Raw genomic sequence first — 15,606 nt, 5'->3', positions numbered from 1 at the left:
GGCTGGAAACTTGGGTTCCATTAGCTTCCAATCACAAATAGCGAGTCTACAATCCCCCCAACATTTTCAAGCCATGACAGATCTTCAAATATCCTCATATAATGTCAAAGGCTTCAAAACGCCCTCCAAAAGATCTCAAATCCTATCTTTATTACGAAAAGAGAAATGTTCTGTTATATTTCTTCAGGAAACACATTTTAAAATCGACCATTATCCTAACCTCTCATTCTCTAGTTTTCCAGTGTGGTACCACAGTGGATCCGACTCTTCAGCCGCCAGGGGAGTAAGCATTGGATTCAAGAAAGGTTGTCCATTCCAATATACCTCCCATATACAAGATCCTGAAGGCCGGTACATAATGGTAAAAGGTACCTTTGCAAACCAAATATACACCTTTATCAACATCTATGCCCCTAACACTCAACAACACAAATGGTTCTCCTCCTTAACCCCACTGGTGGAAGAATTTAAAGATGGAATTGTTATCATGGGTGGAGACTTTAACATAACAATGGACCCCACTCTAGATTCCTCATCACAAAAATCCTCTCTTTCCCAAACAAAACTCAGAGGTGTCCTTAAAGGACTCCACTCTCTCCAATTGGTCGATGTGTGGAGAATCTTAAACCCTTTAAATAGGGACTACACCTTTTACTCTAATATGCATCACTCCTATCATAGACTGGATTACTTATTAGTTTCAAAGGAACACCTCCAGTTTTGCACTAACGCTAGGATGGGGTCTATACACCTCTCAGACCACTCTCCCATCTTCCTATCGATCTCTAACCCACAAAATATTCCTAAAACATTCAAATGGAGGTTAAATGAACAATTAGTCACTTTCCCGGATTACAAAAAACAAATACAGAGCTCCCTGGAAGAATATTTTTCTCTAAATGCCATTCCCGAAACATCCCCCCAAACTGTGTGGGATGCACACAAAGCCTACATAAGAGGACAATTTATTAAACTGGGATCCATACTAAAGAAAAAGAGAATGGCAAAAATGGATCAGCTTCTCTTGGAAATCCAGAAGCTGGAGGAGTCTCATAAAAAATCTCTTCTAGCCTCGGATCTATCCCAACTTAACAAACTAAGATCAGAACTAAAAAACCTCCTTAACACTAACTCTGCCAAATTTTATTTACACTCACAGTTTAAATACTTTGCCCATGGCAACAAGGCTTCAAAATTAATGATGAATCTCATAAAAAAGAGGAAGGTCCAAAACCACATCAGTAAAATTAATAGGAGAGATGGGGGGGGGGTGGCTATCACCTCCAAGGACATTGCTCTTCAATTTCAAGAGTATTACCAAACCTTATACAACATCCCACGAAAGTACGCCATATGTCCCAAGACTCATCTAGCCCAAATACTATTGACTCTTTCCTAGATGCCATTACTCTTCCCAAATTGACGGAAGAACAAAAACAGATCCTCATTACCCCTTTCAGCACTGAAGAACTCGACAAAACGATAAAAAACCTCCCAAACGGCAAGGCACCTGGCCCAGACGGCCTCCCGGCCCTTTACTATCGCTCCTTTAGTACCACCCTTATCCCACACTTACTTCAGGTATGTAATAGATCCCTCTTAGGATTACCCATCTCAGCAGACATGACCAAAGCACATATTACCATTTTACCCAAAGAGGGGAAAGACCCGTCTCAATGCTCTAGCTACCGCCCCATATCCCTCTTAAACTTAGATTTAAAAATCCTTGCTAAAATGCTGGCTAACCGTCTCGCCCCATTCCTCCCAGACTTGATTCATAGAGATCAGACAGGCTTTGTAAAGGGCAGGGAAGGGAAAGACAATACCGCAAGAATTCTCAATGCCATCTACCTACGCAAAGAAGAAAGGCTTACCCCTGACTTTGCTAAGCACTGATGCGGAAAAAGCATTCGATAGGGTCAATTGGACCTACATGCGCTGCGTAATGGTCAAATTTGGTGTTCCACCACCATATATAGATGCCACTTTTGCTATGTACTCCAATGCCTCCGCATCAGTGCTAGTAAATGATACTATTTCCCTTCCATTTGTAATTAAAAACGGTACGAGACAGGGATGTCCCCTATCCCCCCTTTTATTTGTTTTAACAATGGAACCGCTTCTACAAACTATCAGACAAGATACAACAATAGAGGGGTTAAAACTAGGTAAGCAGGAACATAAAACCGCAGCTTTCGCGGACGACCTGTTAATCATCACTACAAATCCTCAAACTTCCTTGAAGGCCATCCATCAACTTATTAGAAAGATTCAGTCCCCTCTCTAACTTCAAAATCAACATGAGCAAATCTCAAGCCATAGGCATTGGCATTCCAACGCCTCTGATTAACTCTTTAAAAGCTAAATCTCCTTTCAGCTGGGACACCCCCTTTATCTCTTACTTGGGAATGAAAATAAGCTCTGACCCCAATAACCTTTTTAATCTTAACTACATCCCATTACTTTAATCTATCTTAGATCAGATAATCCATCTAGATTTCCAGACCCTGTCATGGTTTGGTAGGAAAAACTTAATCACTTCTTTGATCATCCCCAAACTTAACTATTTAGAACAAGTGCTTCCTATTCCAATCAAGAAAAAACACTTCAAGTCTTTGACGTCAGCGATCCGTAGATTTATATGGAAACTAAAAAGCCCGAGATTAGCGATGACCACTCTGCAAAAGCCCAGGGATCAGGGTGGCATAGGCCTCCCTGACCCACAAACATACAACAAGGCTATCCATCTGGCTAGAATCCTTGATTGGTTTCGGAAACCACCCCATAAATCATGGGTGGACATGGAATCATCCATAGCTCAACTTTCCTTCAGGTCACTCCTGACAGGTGACAAAACAACATTAATCTCTCTCTCCAACACCAACCAGATTATTAAGTCCTCGCTCTCAATATGGAACTGGTTTCGAGAATCTATTTGGGGTTTCCCTCTACCCTCCCCCTTAATACAAGTAAGAGACATTCTAGACTTAGCCCCTCTGGAATTAAAACAATGTCTCCCTATCTCTCTTAAAACATCCCAAACTCCCATTATTTCACTGTTTGATGAGGAGAGTAGGTTAATCACCAAAAAAGAAATGGCTGAGTTACTCTTAACTTCAGATACACTCCCCTCCCCGATATCATTCCTTCACAATTACATCTCTAAACACATCCCATTCCAGACTCTCCTTAGGCCCATTACTTGGTTCGAGGGATGGATATGTAGTCAGACCGCGATAAGCAAACCGATCTCTCGAATATACAAAAAATTAAACTCTCCTATTAACATGCCAAAACCAGCTTTCATTGGTTTATGGGAAAGAGATTTGGGAATCTCCTTTTCACCACCAGAACTGACCAAACTTTATATCTCCCCTCATAAATCGTCAAGGTGCGTACTAATTCAGGAGAATAGTTATAAAATTCTAACGAGGTGGTACAAGACCCCTGATATTACTTCCAAATATGACTAGCTCGAATTCAGATAGGTGTTGGAGGTGCGAGGGACTCAAAGGGAAATTTTTTCCACATTTGGTGGACTTGCTCCATTGTATCTAAATGGTGGAAAGACATATTCGACAGGAGCAATACAGTATGTAAAACCTCAATACCGCCAAATCCTCAACTGGCCTTATTGGGCCTTCCACCTCCGGACTTCGTCCCTGGGATCCCCCCATTGTTCCATAACCTTCTCATGGCTGCTCGCCTCCTTCTGCCTCGCTTCTGGCTTTCAACAGAACTTCCATCTCCAGAAATGTGGAAGGATAAGATAGATAGCTTATATAGATTTGAAGAATTGGCGGCTGCCGAAGAACGTAATTTAAAAAATTTAGTGTTAAATGGGATAGATGGGGGAAGCATAACCATTCCAACCACATGCAGACTACTGTCAATATTCTGCCGTCTCATTAATGGGGAATGTGCACGTTTTCCACCTTCGGTCAACGAATATAGAGGCTATAATAGTCTAAAGGCTGGCCTTCTCCTTTGACTTTACTACGTGGTAAGAATTATTCCGTAAATACAACTATGTATATGTTCTCGACTCAGACTCAATAGGAGTGGTGATACTCAACCACTCCTACTCTTAACTGCACACATTCTCATTGCAGTTTCACTGTATTGTTATTGTATACATCTATTGTTATTGTATACATCTAATGTTTACATTTAATGTTTACATCTACTGTTTACATCTATCGTATGCTCTGTACAACCCCAATATGGATTATATACGACTTATCTATTTCATGATTGTACAATTATACTTACTTTAAATAAAAAACATTTAAAAAAAAAAAAAAAAAAAAAGAGCATCGACAATTGAACGAATGGCTTTGAGGTTAGCGAATCTAAAATGTTCTGTGTACATGGTACTGTTAATATTCACAGTCGTGCTGTTGATGGAATACACGTTCTAGATAAACGGTTCTAACGTTGACGTACGGTTACAAACTCAACAACGGTAAAACTGTATTAAAGGTTAAGGGTATAACGCTCAACGTCGCTAACGCCCGACTTGTTAATTTTGGCAGTTTATAACACCTTGTACCGGACTACTCACGCAACTCCGATCCCGATACTAAGAAAACATCGAGCAAAACGGAATTTTCAGAAACGGAAAACGTTTGACGGTAGAGACAAGACCGTTACGTAAAACGCAAAAGTGTGTCTACACAAAGAGACGTCTGACTGACGACTTTACAATGCTACCTTTCGGCTATTAAACATGGCGGCTCAATTTCAACACCCTTTTTCATGCATTGTTAAACGTTTGGTAATACAAGCGGATACGTTAAAGGCGCACAAATCTGATAACGTCATTTGGTTTTACGCTTGTTGGCAGAAATTGCACAATGAACTAACCCGTTTGTTTACAAATATCAGGTTTGTGGAGGGAATACCGCAAAATTTTACAGCCGCTGATCTATTCCCGCCGGACAAGGTAAATTTGGCAGTCGTTGATGATTTAATGGAGGCGGCTTGTGAAAATCTTGAAATGCAAAACGCATTAATCAAATACGTACACCACAGAAACTTGCACATTATGTATCTCGTTTAAAATTTTTGGGGGCAAGGTAAGAAAAGCCAAACCATAAATTTAAACACTAAATACATGGTCCTTTTTAAATACCCTCGTGATAAATTACAGATTATTACGTTGGCGTGGCAAATGTACCCCGGTAAAACACATTTCTTTTTAGAGGCTTTTGAAGATGCTACACTTTTGAATGTATTTAAAATGTATTTGTATGTAACTAGGGATGAGCGAACCCGAACTGTATAGTTCGGGTTCGTACCGAATTTTGGGGTGTCCGTGACACGGACCCGAACCCGGACATTTTCGTAAAAGTCCAGGTTCGGTGTTCGTCGCTTTCTTGCCGATTTTTGAAAGGCTGCATAGCAGCCAATCAACAAGCGTCATACTACTTGCCCCAAGAGGCCATCACAGCCATGCCTACTATTGGCATGGCTGTGATTGGCCAGAGCATCATGTGACCCAGCCTCTATTTAAGCTGGAGTCACATAGCGCCGCCCGTCACTCTGCTCTGATTAGCGTAGGGAGAGGTTGCGGCTGCGACAGTAGGGCGAGATTAGGCAGATTAACTCCTCCAAAAGACTCCATCCAGTGATCGATCTGCAGCTGTGGATGATTGAGCTGCTGATACTCAATTGCTCACTGTTTTTAGGCTGCCCAGACCGTTTGTCAGTCACTTTTTTCTGGGGTGATCGGCGGCCATTTTGTGTCTTGTGGTGCGCCAGCACAAGCTGCGACCAAGTGCATTTAACCCTCAATGGTGTGGTTGTTTTTTTGGCTAAAGCCTACATCAGGGTGAAGCTGTCACACCAAGTGCATTTAACCAGCAATAGTCTGTTTATTTTTTGGCCATATACTACATCAGGGGCAAGCTGCGCCCGTCACCAAGTGCATTTAACCCTCAGTAGTGTGGTTGGTCAAGCTGTCACACCAAGTGCATTTAACCAGCAATAGTCTGTTTATTTTTTGGCCATATACTACATCAGGGGCAAGCTGCGCCTGTCACCAAGTGCATTTAACCCTCAGTAGTGTGGTTGGTCAAGCTGTCACACCAAGTGCACTTAACCATCAATAGTGTGGTTATTTTTTGGCCATATCCCAGTCTAATTCTGTCAGTAAACGTATACCTGTCACCCAGCGCCTAAATACTAGGCCTCAAATTTATATTCAGCTGAATTTGAATACAATACATTGGGCCAAATAATATTTTTGTTGTTGTGGTGAACGATAACAATGAGGAAAACATCTAGTAAGGGACGCGGACGTGGACATGGTCGTGGTGGTGTTAGTGGACCCTCTGGTGCTGGGAGAGGACGTGGCCGTTCTGCCACATCCACACGTCCTAGTGTACCAACTACCTCAGGTCCCAGTAGCCACCAGAATTTACAGCGATATATGGTGGGGCCCAATGCCGTTCTAAGGATGGTAAGGCCTGAGCAGGTACAGGCATTAGTCAATTGGGTGGCCGACAGTGGATCCAGCACGTTCACATTATCTCCCACCCAGTCTTCTGCAGAAAGCGCACAGATGGCGCCTGAAAACCAACCCCATTAGTCTGTCACATCACCCCCATGCATATCAGGGAAACTGTCTCAGCCTCAAGTTATGCAGCAGTCTCTTATGCTGTTTGAAGACTCCGCTGGCAGGGTTTCCCAAGGGCATCCACCTAGCCCTTCCCCAGCGGTGAAAGACATAGAATGCACTGACGCACAACCACTTATGTTTCCTGATGATGAGGACATGGGAATACCACCTCAGCATGTCTCTGATGATGACGAAACACAGGTGACAACTGCTGCGTCTTTCTGCAGTGTGCAGACTGAACAGGAGGTCAGGGATCAAGACTGGGTGGAAGACGATGCAGGGGACGATGAGGTCCTAGACCCCACATGGAATGAAGGTCGTGCCACTGACTTTCACAGTTTGGAGGAAGAGGCAGTGGTGAGACCGAGCCAACAGCGTAGCAAAAGAGGGAGCAGTGGGCAAAAGCAGAACACCCGCCGCCAAGAGACTCCGCCTGCTACTGACCGCCGCCATCTTGGACCGAGCACCCCAAAGGCAGCTTCAAGGAGTTCCCTGGCATGGCACTTCTTCAAACAATGTGCTGACGACAAGACCCGAGTGGTTTGCACGCTGTGCCATCAGAGCCTGAAGCGAGGCATTAACGTTCTGAACCTTAGCACAACCTGCATGACCAGGCACCTGCATGCAAAGCATGAACTGCAGTGGAGTAAACACCTTAAAAACAAGGAAGTCGCTCAGGCTCCCCCTGCTACCTCTTCTGCTACTGCCGCCTCGGCCTCTTCTGCTGCTGCCGCCTCGGCCTCTTCTGCTGCTGCCGCCTCGGCCTCTTCCTCCGCCTCTGGAGGAACGTTGGCACCTGCCGCCCAGCAAACAGGGGATGTACCACCAACACCACCACCACCTCCGTCACCAAGTGTCTCAACCATGTCACACGGTAGCGTTCAGCTCTCCATCTCACAAACATTTGAGAGAAAGCGTAAATTCCCACGTAGCCACCCTCGATCCCTGGCCCTGAATGTCAGCATATCTAAACTACTGGCCTATGAAATGCTGTCATTTAGGCTGGTGGACACAGACAGCTTCAAACAGCTCATGTCGCTTGCTGTCCCACAGTATGTTGTTCCCAGCCGCCACTACTTCTCCACAGCCCGGGGTAAACGTCAGCAGGCCATTCTGAAACTCATATGTTTGGGGGACAGGCCCCACACCGCACAGGAGTTGTGGCGGGGTATAGAACAACAGACCGACGAGTGGTTGCTGCCGGTGAGCCTCAAGCCCGGCCTGGTGGTGTGCGATAATGGGCGAAATCTCGTTGCAGCTCTGGGACTAGCCGGTTCGACGCACATCCCTTGCCTGGCGCATGTGCTGAATTTGGTGGTGCAGAAGTTCATTCACAACTACCCCGACATGTCAGAGCTGCTGCATAAAGTGCGGGCCGTCTGTTCGCGCTTCCGGCGTTCACATCCTGCCGCTGCTCGCCTGTCTGCGCTAAAGCGTAACTTCGGCCTTCCCGCTCACCGCCTCATATGCGATGTACCCACCTTGCACATGCTGGACAGACTGTGCGAGCAGCAGCAGGCCATAGTGGAGTTTCAGCTGCAGCACGCACGGGTCAGTCGCACTGCGGAACAGCACCACTTCACCACCAATGACTGGGCCTCCATGCGAGACCTGTGTGCCCTGTTGCGCTGTTTCGAGTACTCCACCAACATGGCCAGTGGCGATGACGCCGTTATCAGCGTTACAATACCACTTCTATGTCTCCTTGAGAAAACACCTAGGGTGATGATGGAAGAGGAGGTGGCCCCCAGAGGAGGAGGAGGAGGAAGAGGGGTAATTTTTAGCACTTTCAGGCCAGTCTCTTCGAAGTGACTCAGAGGGAGGTTTTTTGCAACAGCAGAGGCCAGGTACAAATGTGGCCAGCAAGGGCCCACTACTGGAGGACGAGGAGGACGAGGATGAGGAGGAGGTGGAGGAGGATGAGGATGAAGCATGGTCACAGCGGGGTGGCACCCAACGCAGCTCGGGCCCATCACTGGTGCGTGGCTGGGGGGAAAGGCAGGACGATGACGATACGCCTCCCACAGAGGACATCTTGTCCTTACCCCTGGGCAGCCTGGCACACATGAGCGACTACATGCTGCAGTGCCTGCGCAACGACAGCAGAGTTGCCCACATTTTAACGTGTGCGGACTACTGGGTTGCCACCCTGCTGGATCCACGCTACAAAGACAATGTGCCCACCTTACTTCCTGCACTGGAGCGTGATAGGAAGATGCGCGAGTACAAGCGCACGTTGGTAGACGCGCTACTTAGAGCATTCCCAAATGTCACAGGGGAACAAGTGGAAGCCCAAGGCCAAGGCAGAGGAGCAAGAGGTTGCCAAGGCAGCTGTGTCACGGCCAGCTCCTCTGAGGGCAGGGTTAGCATGGCAGAGATGTGGAAAAGTTTTGTCAACACGCCACAGCTAACTGCACCACCAACTGATACGCAACGTGTTAGCAGGAGGCAACATTTCACTAACATGGTGGAACAGTACGTGTGCACACCCCTCCACGTACTGACTGATGGTTCGGCCCCATTCAACTTCTGGGTCTCTAAATTGTCCACGTGGCCAGAGCTAGCCTTTTATGCCTTGGAGGTGCTGGCCTGCCCGGCGGCCAGCGTTTTGTCTGAACGTGTATTCAGCACGGCAGGGGGCGTCATTACAGACAAATGCAGCCGCCTGTCTACAGCCAATGTGGACAAGCTGACGTTCATAAAAATGAACCAGGCATGGATCCCACAGGATCTGTCCGTCCCTTGTCCAGATTAGACATTAACTACCTCCCCTTAACCATATATTATTGGACTCCAGGGCACTTCCTCATTCAATCCTATTTTTATTTTCATTTTACCATTATATTGCGAGGCTACCCAAAGTTGAATGAACCTCTCCTCTGTCTGGGTGCCGGGGCCTAATTATATGCCAATGGACTGTTGCAGTGGTGGCTGACGTGAAGCCTGATTCTCTGCTATGACATGAAGACTGATTCTCTGCTGACATGAAGCCAGATTGTATGTTACGGGACCTCTCTCCTCTGCCTGGGTGCTGGGCCTAAATATATGCCAATGGACTGTTGCAGTGGTGGCTGACGTGAAGCCTGATTCTCTGCTATGACATGCAGACTAATTCTCTGCTGACATGAAGCCAGATCCTCTGTTATGGGACCTCTCTCCTCTGCCTGTGTGCTGGGCCTAAATATATGCCAATGGACTGTTGCACTGGTGGCTGACATGAAGCCTGATTCTCTGCTATGATATGAAGACTGATTCTCTGCTGACATGAAGCTAGATCCTCTGTTACGGGACCTCTCTCCTCTGCCTGGGTGCTGGGCCTAAATTTATGAAAATGGACTGTTGCAGTGGTGGGTGACGTGAAGCCTGATTCTCTGCTATGATATGAAGACTGATTCTCTGCTGACATGAAGCCAGATTCTATGTTACGGGACCTCTCTCCTCTGCCTGGGTGTCGGGGCCTAAATATCTGAGAATGGACTGTTCCAGTGGTGGGTGACGGGAAGCCAGATTCTCTGCTATGGGACCTCTCTCCAATTGATTTTGGTTAATTTTTATTTATTTAATTTTTATTTTAATTCATTTCCCTATCCACATTTGTTTGCAGGGGATTTACCTACATGTTGCTGCCTTTTGCAGCCCTCTAGCCCTTTCCTGGGCTTTTTTACAGCTGTTTTAGTGCCGAAAAGTTCGGGTCCCCATTGACTTCAATGGGGTTCGGGTTCGGGACGAAGTTCGGATCGGGTTCGGATCCCGAACCCGAACATTTCCGGGAAGTTCGGCCGAACTTCTCGAACCCGAACATCCAGGTGTTCTCTCAACTCTACCTGTGAGTAATTAAGTCCATTGTGTTTGTTAAATATATCATGGCAGAGGTTTTTGTGTTGTTAATTGCGTCAAAGACAATGCCTATTTTGTTATTGATTGTGTCACAGGCACTGCCATTGTGTTTGTTGAATGTATAAATGTGTTTAAACTGTAAAAGATTGGCTGCTATGTTATGTCCTTAGTTCCCAACCAGGTCCATGGGGGTGGTACCTTTGTTGGAAAATGTGTATAAAAGTCAATGCATGTGTGGTCAATAAAGAGTTCCTGTTTTACATTCAACATAGAGCCTTGTTTCATATGTCTGGGAATTGTTATACGCTGTATACTCCCCTGGCTATAACCTCTAGCTCTTGTAAGAGCTGTTCCTGTTCCTTGTTCCTGTGGTGGTTACAGTGTCGAGCAGAGTGCTTGGAGTTCTCGGGAAGCACTAGGAGCATCCATCAATGGAGGCACCCAGTCGGGGGTGCCAGGAGATCCATTACACAGAGTATCACTTTTCAGTCTCGTCAGCTGACTGCTCGGGTGAAGCCATTTCTCTGATCACCTGACTTCATAAACATAAACACATTATTATCAGTGTGATAAGAGTTTAGCTATAATGAATGTTTATGAGGTCAGGAGATCAGAGATAAGGCTTTACATAAGCTGTCAGCCGACAAGACTGAGAAGTGATATTCTGCAAATAGACCGATTTCTAACCCCTGTAACTCAAAAATGGCACACAAAAGTGAGTTAAATCAATCATAAAAATTTGCCCCTAAGGTGTCCATACTCTTTAAGCATCAGAATTTGCAGTAGAAAGAAAAACATCTACAGTAAGCATGTGCAATCCTGGTTATAATAATAACTTATTACTAACTATGGCAAATAAGAGAGGACATTCATGGATCTATAGTGCACATGACACACATTCACTGGTCAGAAGATACAAGCTGTACAGAAGATATAAAGTGTCATATAATGTTCTATACTTACAGTAGGAATCTGATGTAGCATCTGTCCACAACTCTTCTATTTCCATGTCTTTGAGGAGTTTTTGCTCATGTTTTTGGAGTATTACATAAGCCCTCAACTTCCCATCATTCTCCCAGCATCTGATTATATCACACAGTTCTCTCATCTTCTGCCTAGATGTTCTCTTTTTCATCATATCATTGAACTTTTCCTGAGTCAGTAGCTTTAGGTCGTGTAGATCATGTAGAACTGGATCTACATTAGTTACATTGTTAATAAGATATGATTTGTTGCGCTCTATAAACGTTACCCTGTCTGTAGAGTGAGGGAAGAAAGAAGGAGAAAGACACAAGATCATTACGTGGTCTGGAGATGTTCTCCATGTTTTATATGATATTTCACCATAGGGATTTTCAGAGATATTTATCTTGTAATTTCTCAGGTCTGACACATAAAAATGAATTAAATAATCAGCAATCACTAATCTTGATAATAAATCCACATATATAGACAGAATCATGTCTGATATGAGGTTTGCGGCAGGTTCTGGTTCAGAGATATGTCAGAGATAGTTAATAGCACAGAAACACTTCATGTTAAACACATGGTATAGAAAACAGAGTAGTGCAGTGGTAGCCCGAAATCTTCGTGACATTATATATGTGTATTAAAAAAGACAAAAATATAAGATGCCTTTGTTGGCTAACTAAAAATATACAGTACTGATCAAAAGTTTAAGACCACTTGAAAAATGGCTAAAAATCTTTTACATTGTTGGATCTTAACAAGGTTCCAAGTAGAGCTTTAACATGCAACAAGAAGAAATGAAAGTGAGACAAAACTTTTTTTGAGCACTTAATTAATTCAAAATAAGGATTAAACTGAAACAGGCTGTTTATCAGCTGATCCAAATTTAAGGACCACATGCCTTTAAAAGGCCAAATCTGTGCAAAGATGTGGATTCATTGTCATTTTCTGTAAGGTAGTCACACGTTGTGATGGCAAAGGCAAAAAAACTCTCCCTTTTTGAACGTGGTCGGATTGTTGAACTGCATAAGCAGGGTCTCTCACAGCGCGCCATCGCTGCTCAGGTGGGATGCAGTAAGACAGTCATTTGGAATTTCTTAAATGATCCTGAGGGTTATGGAACAAAAAAGTCAAGTGGAAGACCCCAAAAAATGTCATCAGCACTGAGCCGGAGGATCCAATTGGCTGTCCGTCAAGAGACTGGACGATCCTTGACCCAAATTAACGCCCTTACAAGTGCTGACTGCAGCCCCATAGCCATCAGACGGCGTCTGAGACTGATGGGCTTCAAAAACAAAAAACGTCTTCAAAGACCTTGTCTCCTTGAACGCCACAGAACTGCTCGTTTGGACTTTGCAAAAGAGCACCAAACATGGGACATTCAAAGGTGGAAGAAAGTTTTATTCTCCGCTGAGATTTTTTTTTACCTTGATGGTCCTGATGGTTACGTTACTGGAACGTTACTGGCATGACAAGCAGATCCCACCTGAGATATTTTCTATGCGCCACAGTAGAGGGGGCTCCATAATGATCTGGGGTGCTTTTTCCTTCAGTGGAACAATGGAGCTTCAGGAAGTCCAGGGGCATCAAACGGCCGCTGGCTATGTCCAGATGTTGCAGAGAGCATTCCTCATGACTGAGGGCCCTCGTCTGTGTGGTAACAACTGGGTTTTTCAACAGGACAACACTACAGTAAACAATGCCCGCAGGACAAGGGACTTCTTCCAGGAGAATAACATCACTCTTTTGGCCCATCCTGTGTGTTCCCCTGATCTAAATCCAATTGAGAACCTTTGGGGATGGATGGCAAGGGAAGTTTACAAAAATGGACAACAGTTCCAGACAGTAGATGGCCTTCGTGTGGCCGTCTTCACCACTTCGAGAAATGTTCCCACTCACCTCATGGAAACACTTGCATCAAGCATGCCGAAACAATTTTTTGGAGTGATAAACAATAACGGTGGAGCTACTCATTACTGAGTTCATGTTTGGAAGTTGTATTTCTGTTTTGGGGGGGGTTTAGTTTTTTTTGGGAGGTGTGGTCCTAAACATTTTTCAAGTGGTCTTAAACTTTTAATCAGGACTGTATATATATATATATCTGCAGGCTTTTGGACCTCAAACAATTTTTCCACAATATACAGTGAGGAACAGAAGTATTTGAACACCCTGCAATTTTGCAAGTTTTTGCACTTAGAAATCATGGAGGGGTCTGAAATTGACATTATAGGTGCATTCCCACTCTGAGAGACAGAATAAAAAAAAAAAAAGAAAATCTGGAAATCACATTGTATGCTTTTTAAAGAATGTATTTGTCTTGCACTGCTGAACAAAAGCACAGTATATGAACGCCTGAAAAACAGCAAGAATTCTGGCTCTCAAAGACCAGTTACTGTGCCTTTAAAAAGTCTACCTCTACTCCACTCAATCTAACTTAGTAGCACCTGTCTGAGCTCTTTAAAGACCCCTGTCCACCCCACAGTCAGTTGGATGCCAACTACTACCTTGGGCAAGAGGAAAGAGCTGTCAAAAGACACCAGAGACAAAATTGTGGACCTCCAGAAGGCTGGAAAGGGCTACGGGGCAATTGCCAAGCAGCTTGGTGAAAATAAATCAACAGTTGGTGCAATTGTTAGAAAATGGAAGAGGCTAAAGACGACTGTCGGTCTCCCTTGGACTGGGGCTCCATGCAAGATCTTACCTCGTGGGGTATCACTGATTATAAGAAAGGTGAGGAATCAGCCCAGAACTACAAGGGAGGAGCTGGTCAGTGACATGAAGAGTGCTAGAACCACAGTTTCAAAGGTCACTGTCGGTAGAACACTACGCCGTCCTGGTTTCAAATCATGCATTGCACGAAAGGTTCTCCTGCACAAGTTATCACATGTCCAGGCCCGTCTGAAGTTTGCTTCTTTAAAAATCATACAATGTGATTTCCTGATTTATTTTTTAAACTCTGTGTCTCAGAGTGGGAATGCACCTACCATGTGAATTTCATACCCCTCCATGATTTCTAAGTGGGATAACTTGCAAAACCACAGGGTGTTCAAATACTTCTGTTCCTCGCTGTAAGTCGCTGGTCTATAATTACCTGTGAAGGACCTAGAGCCCTTTTTCAATATGGGCATCATATTTGCCTTGTGCCAGTCACTTGGCACTGTACCAGTCCCTAGAAATTCTTTAAAAATTATAACATTCTTAAATATTATGCTAAAGTAACCTATCAGTTCTGTGACAAGTTCTTGTGAGAAAGGGCCTAAGGTGTCTGTAGAGTGTACTCTGACTAATATGTCCAGGATCAGGTCTGTTCTTCTACAAGTCATTGGCTATCAGTACCTGTAACAGACACAAGTTCAGATCGCCTGTAATATAGAGCTGGGTTGCCAAGGCAGCTGGCAACTAAAGATGATATAATAGAGGTAGAGTTAAAACCAATTTTCTGGTCTGCTGAAGTTGCTTGTTTAGATATATTATGCTAGTGTTTCTCCTTTGGATCAGGTTTTTATTATGAATATGTGTGACAAAAGCACCTTCGTCACTGGGAGTTGGAGAGGAGCGCTTGCCAGGCTATTGACCTGTGACTATGGCCCTTGGAACTATTTTGGGCATGGGACCATGTGCACGGTGGGGCAAACATAAGACTTCCAGGAAATTCCTGAACCCCTGAGCCGATATGGGTGATTTATGGATAGGTTGTTCACCCAGATCGACGCTATCAGGAGATGTCACTTTTATGGGGACATGTGTTTCGGGGTGTTTTCTGTGGTTGGGAAAAATGTGTGTTTGCTGCCTGTGAGTGAGTAAGTTATCCCATTGTGTTTGTTAATTGTATCACAGGTGTGTGTTTTCTTCCTGTGAGTGATTACGTTATCCCATGGTGTTTGTTCATTGAATCACAGGCATGGAAGGGGGGGGGGTTGTGTACATTAGCTGGGAGTGTCTAACTATACAATCTGTGTTGATTGGGTGTTGTGACTTTGTGTCCTGTGCTCAACAAGGTCCACATGTGTGGTAACCTTATGGGGAAAACTGTATATAAGAAATGCCTTTGTGCTCATTAAACAGTCCTGCTTTGCCCCTTCATGAAGTCTTGGCTCATGTTTGGGGAATGGGATAACTAAATTCTTGGGGATTGCTATATCACAATACTCCTCTGAGTATAAGCTCTTGTAAGAGCT

At 44.5% G+C, this 15,606-nt stretch overlaps 1 protein-coding gene across 1 annotated transcript in view; it reads right to left on the bottom strand.

Moving 5' to 3' along the window:
- Positions 1–15,606, bottom strand: part of LOC122927086 — a 640,428-nt gene that overhangs the window by 176,451 nt on the left and 448,371 nt on the right. Inside the window, exon 18 of the mRNA XM_044278664.1 lies at positions 11,423–11,716. Within this exon, the coding sequence (XP_044134599.1) occupies positions 11,423–11,716 (294 nt within the window). The remainder of the gene's footprint in view (positions 1–11,422; positions 11,717–15,606) is intronic.

This window comes from Bufo gargarizans, chromosome 2 (assembly GCF_014858855.1).
Source record: "Bufo gargarizans isolate SCDJY-AF-19 chromosome 2, ASM1485885v1, whole genome shotgun sequence".
NCBI lineage: Eukaryota > Metazoa > Chordata > Amphibia > Anura > Bufonidae > Bufo > Bufo gargarizans.
The sequence above is the reverse complement of the archived record's forward strand: the minus strand, read 5'-3'. Positions and strand labels throughout refer to the sequence as shown.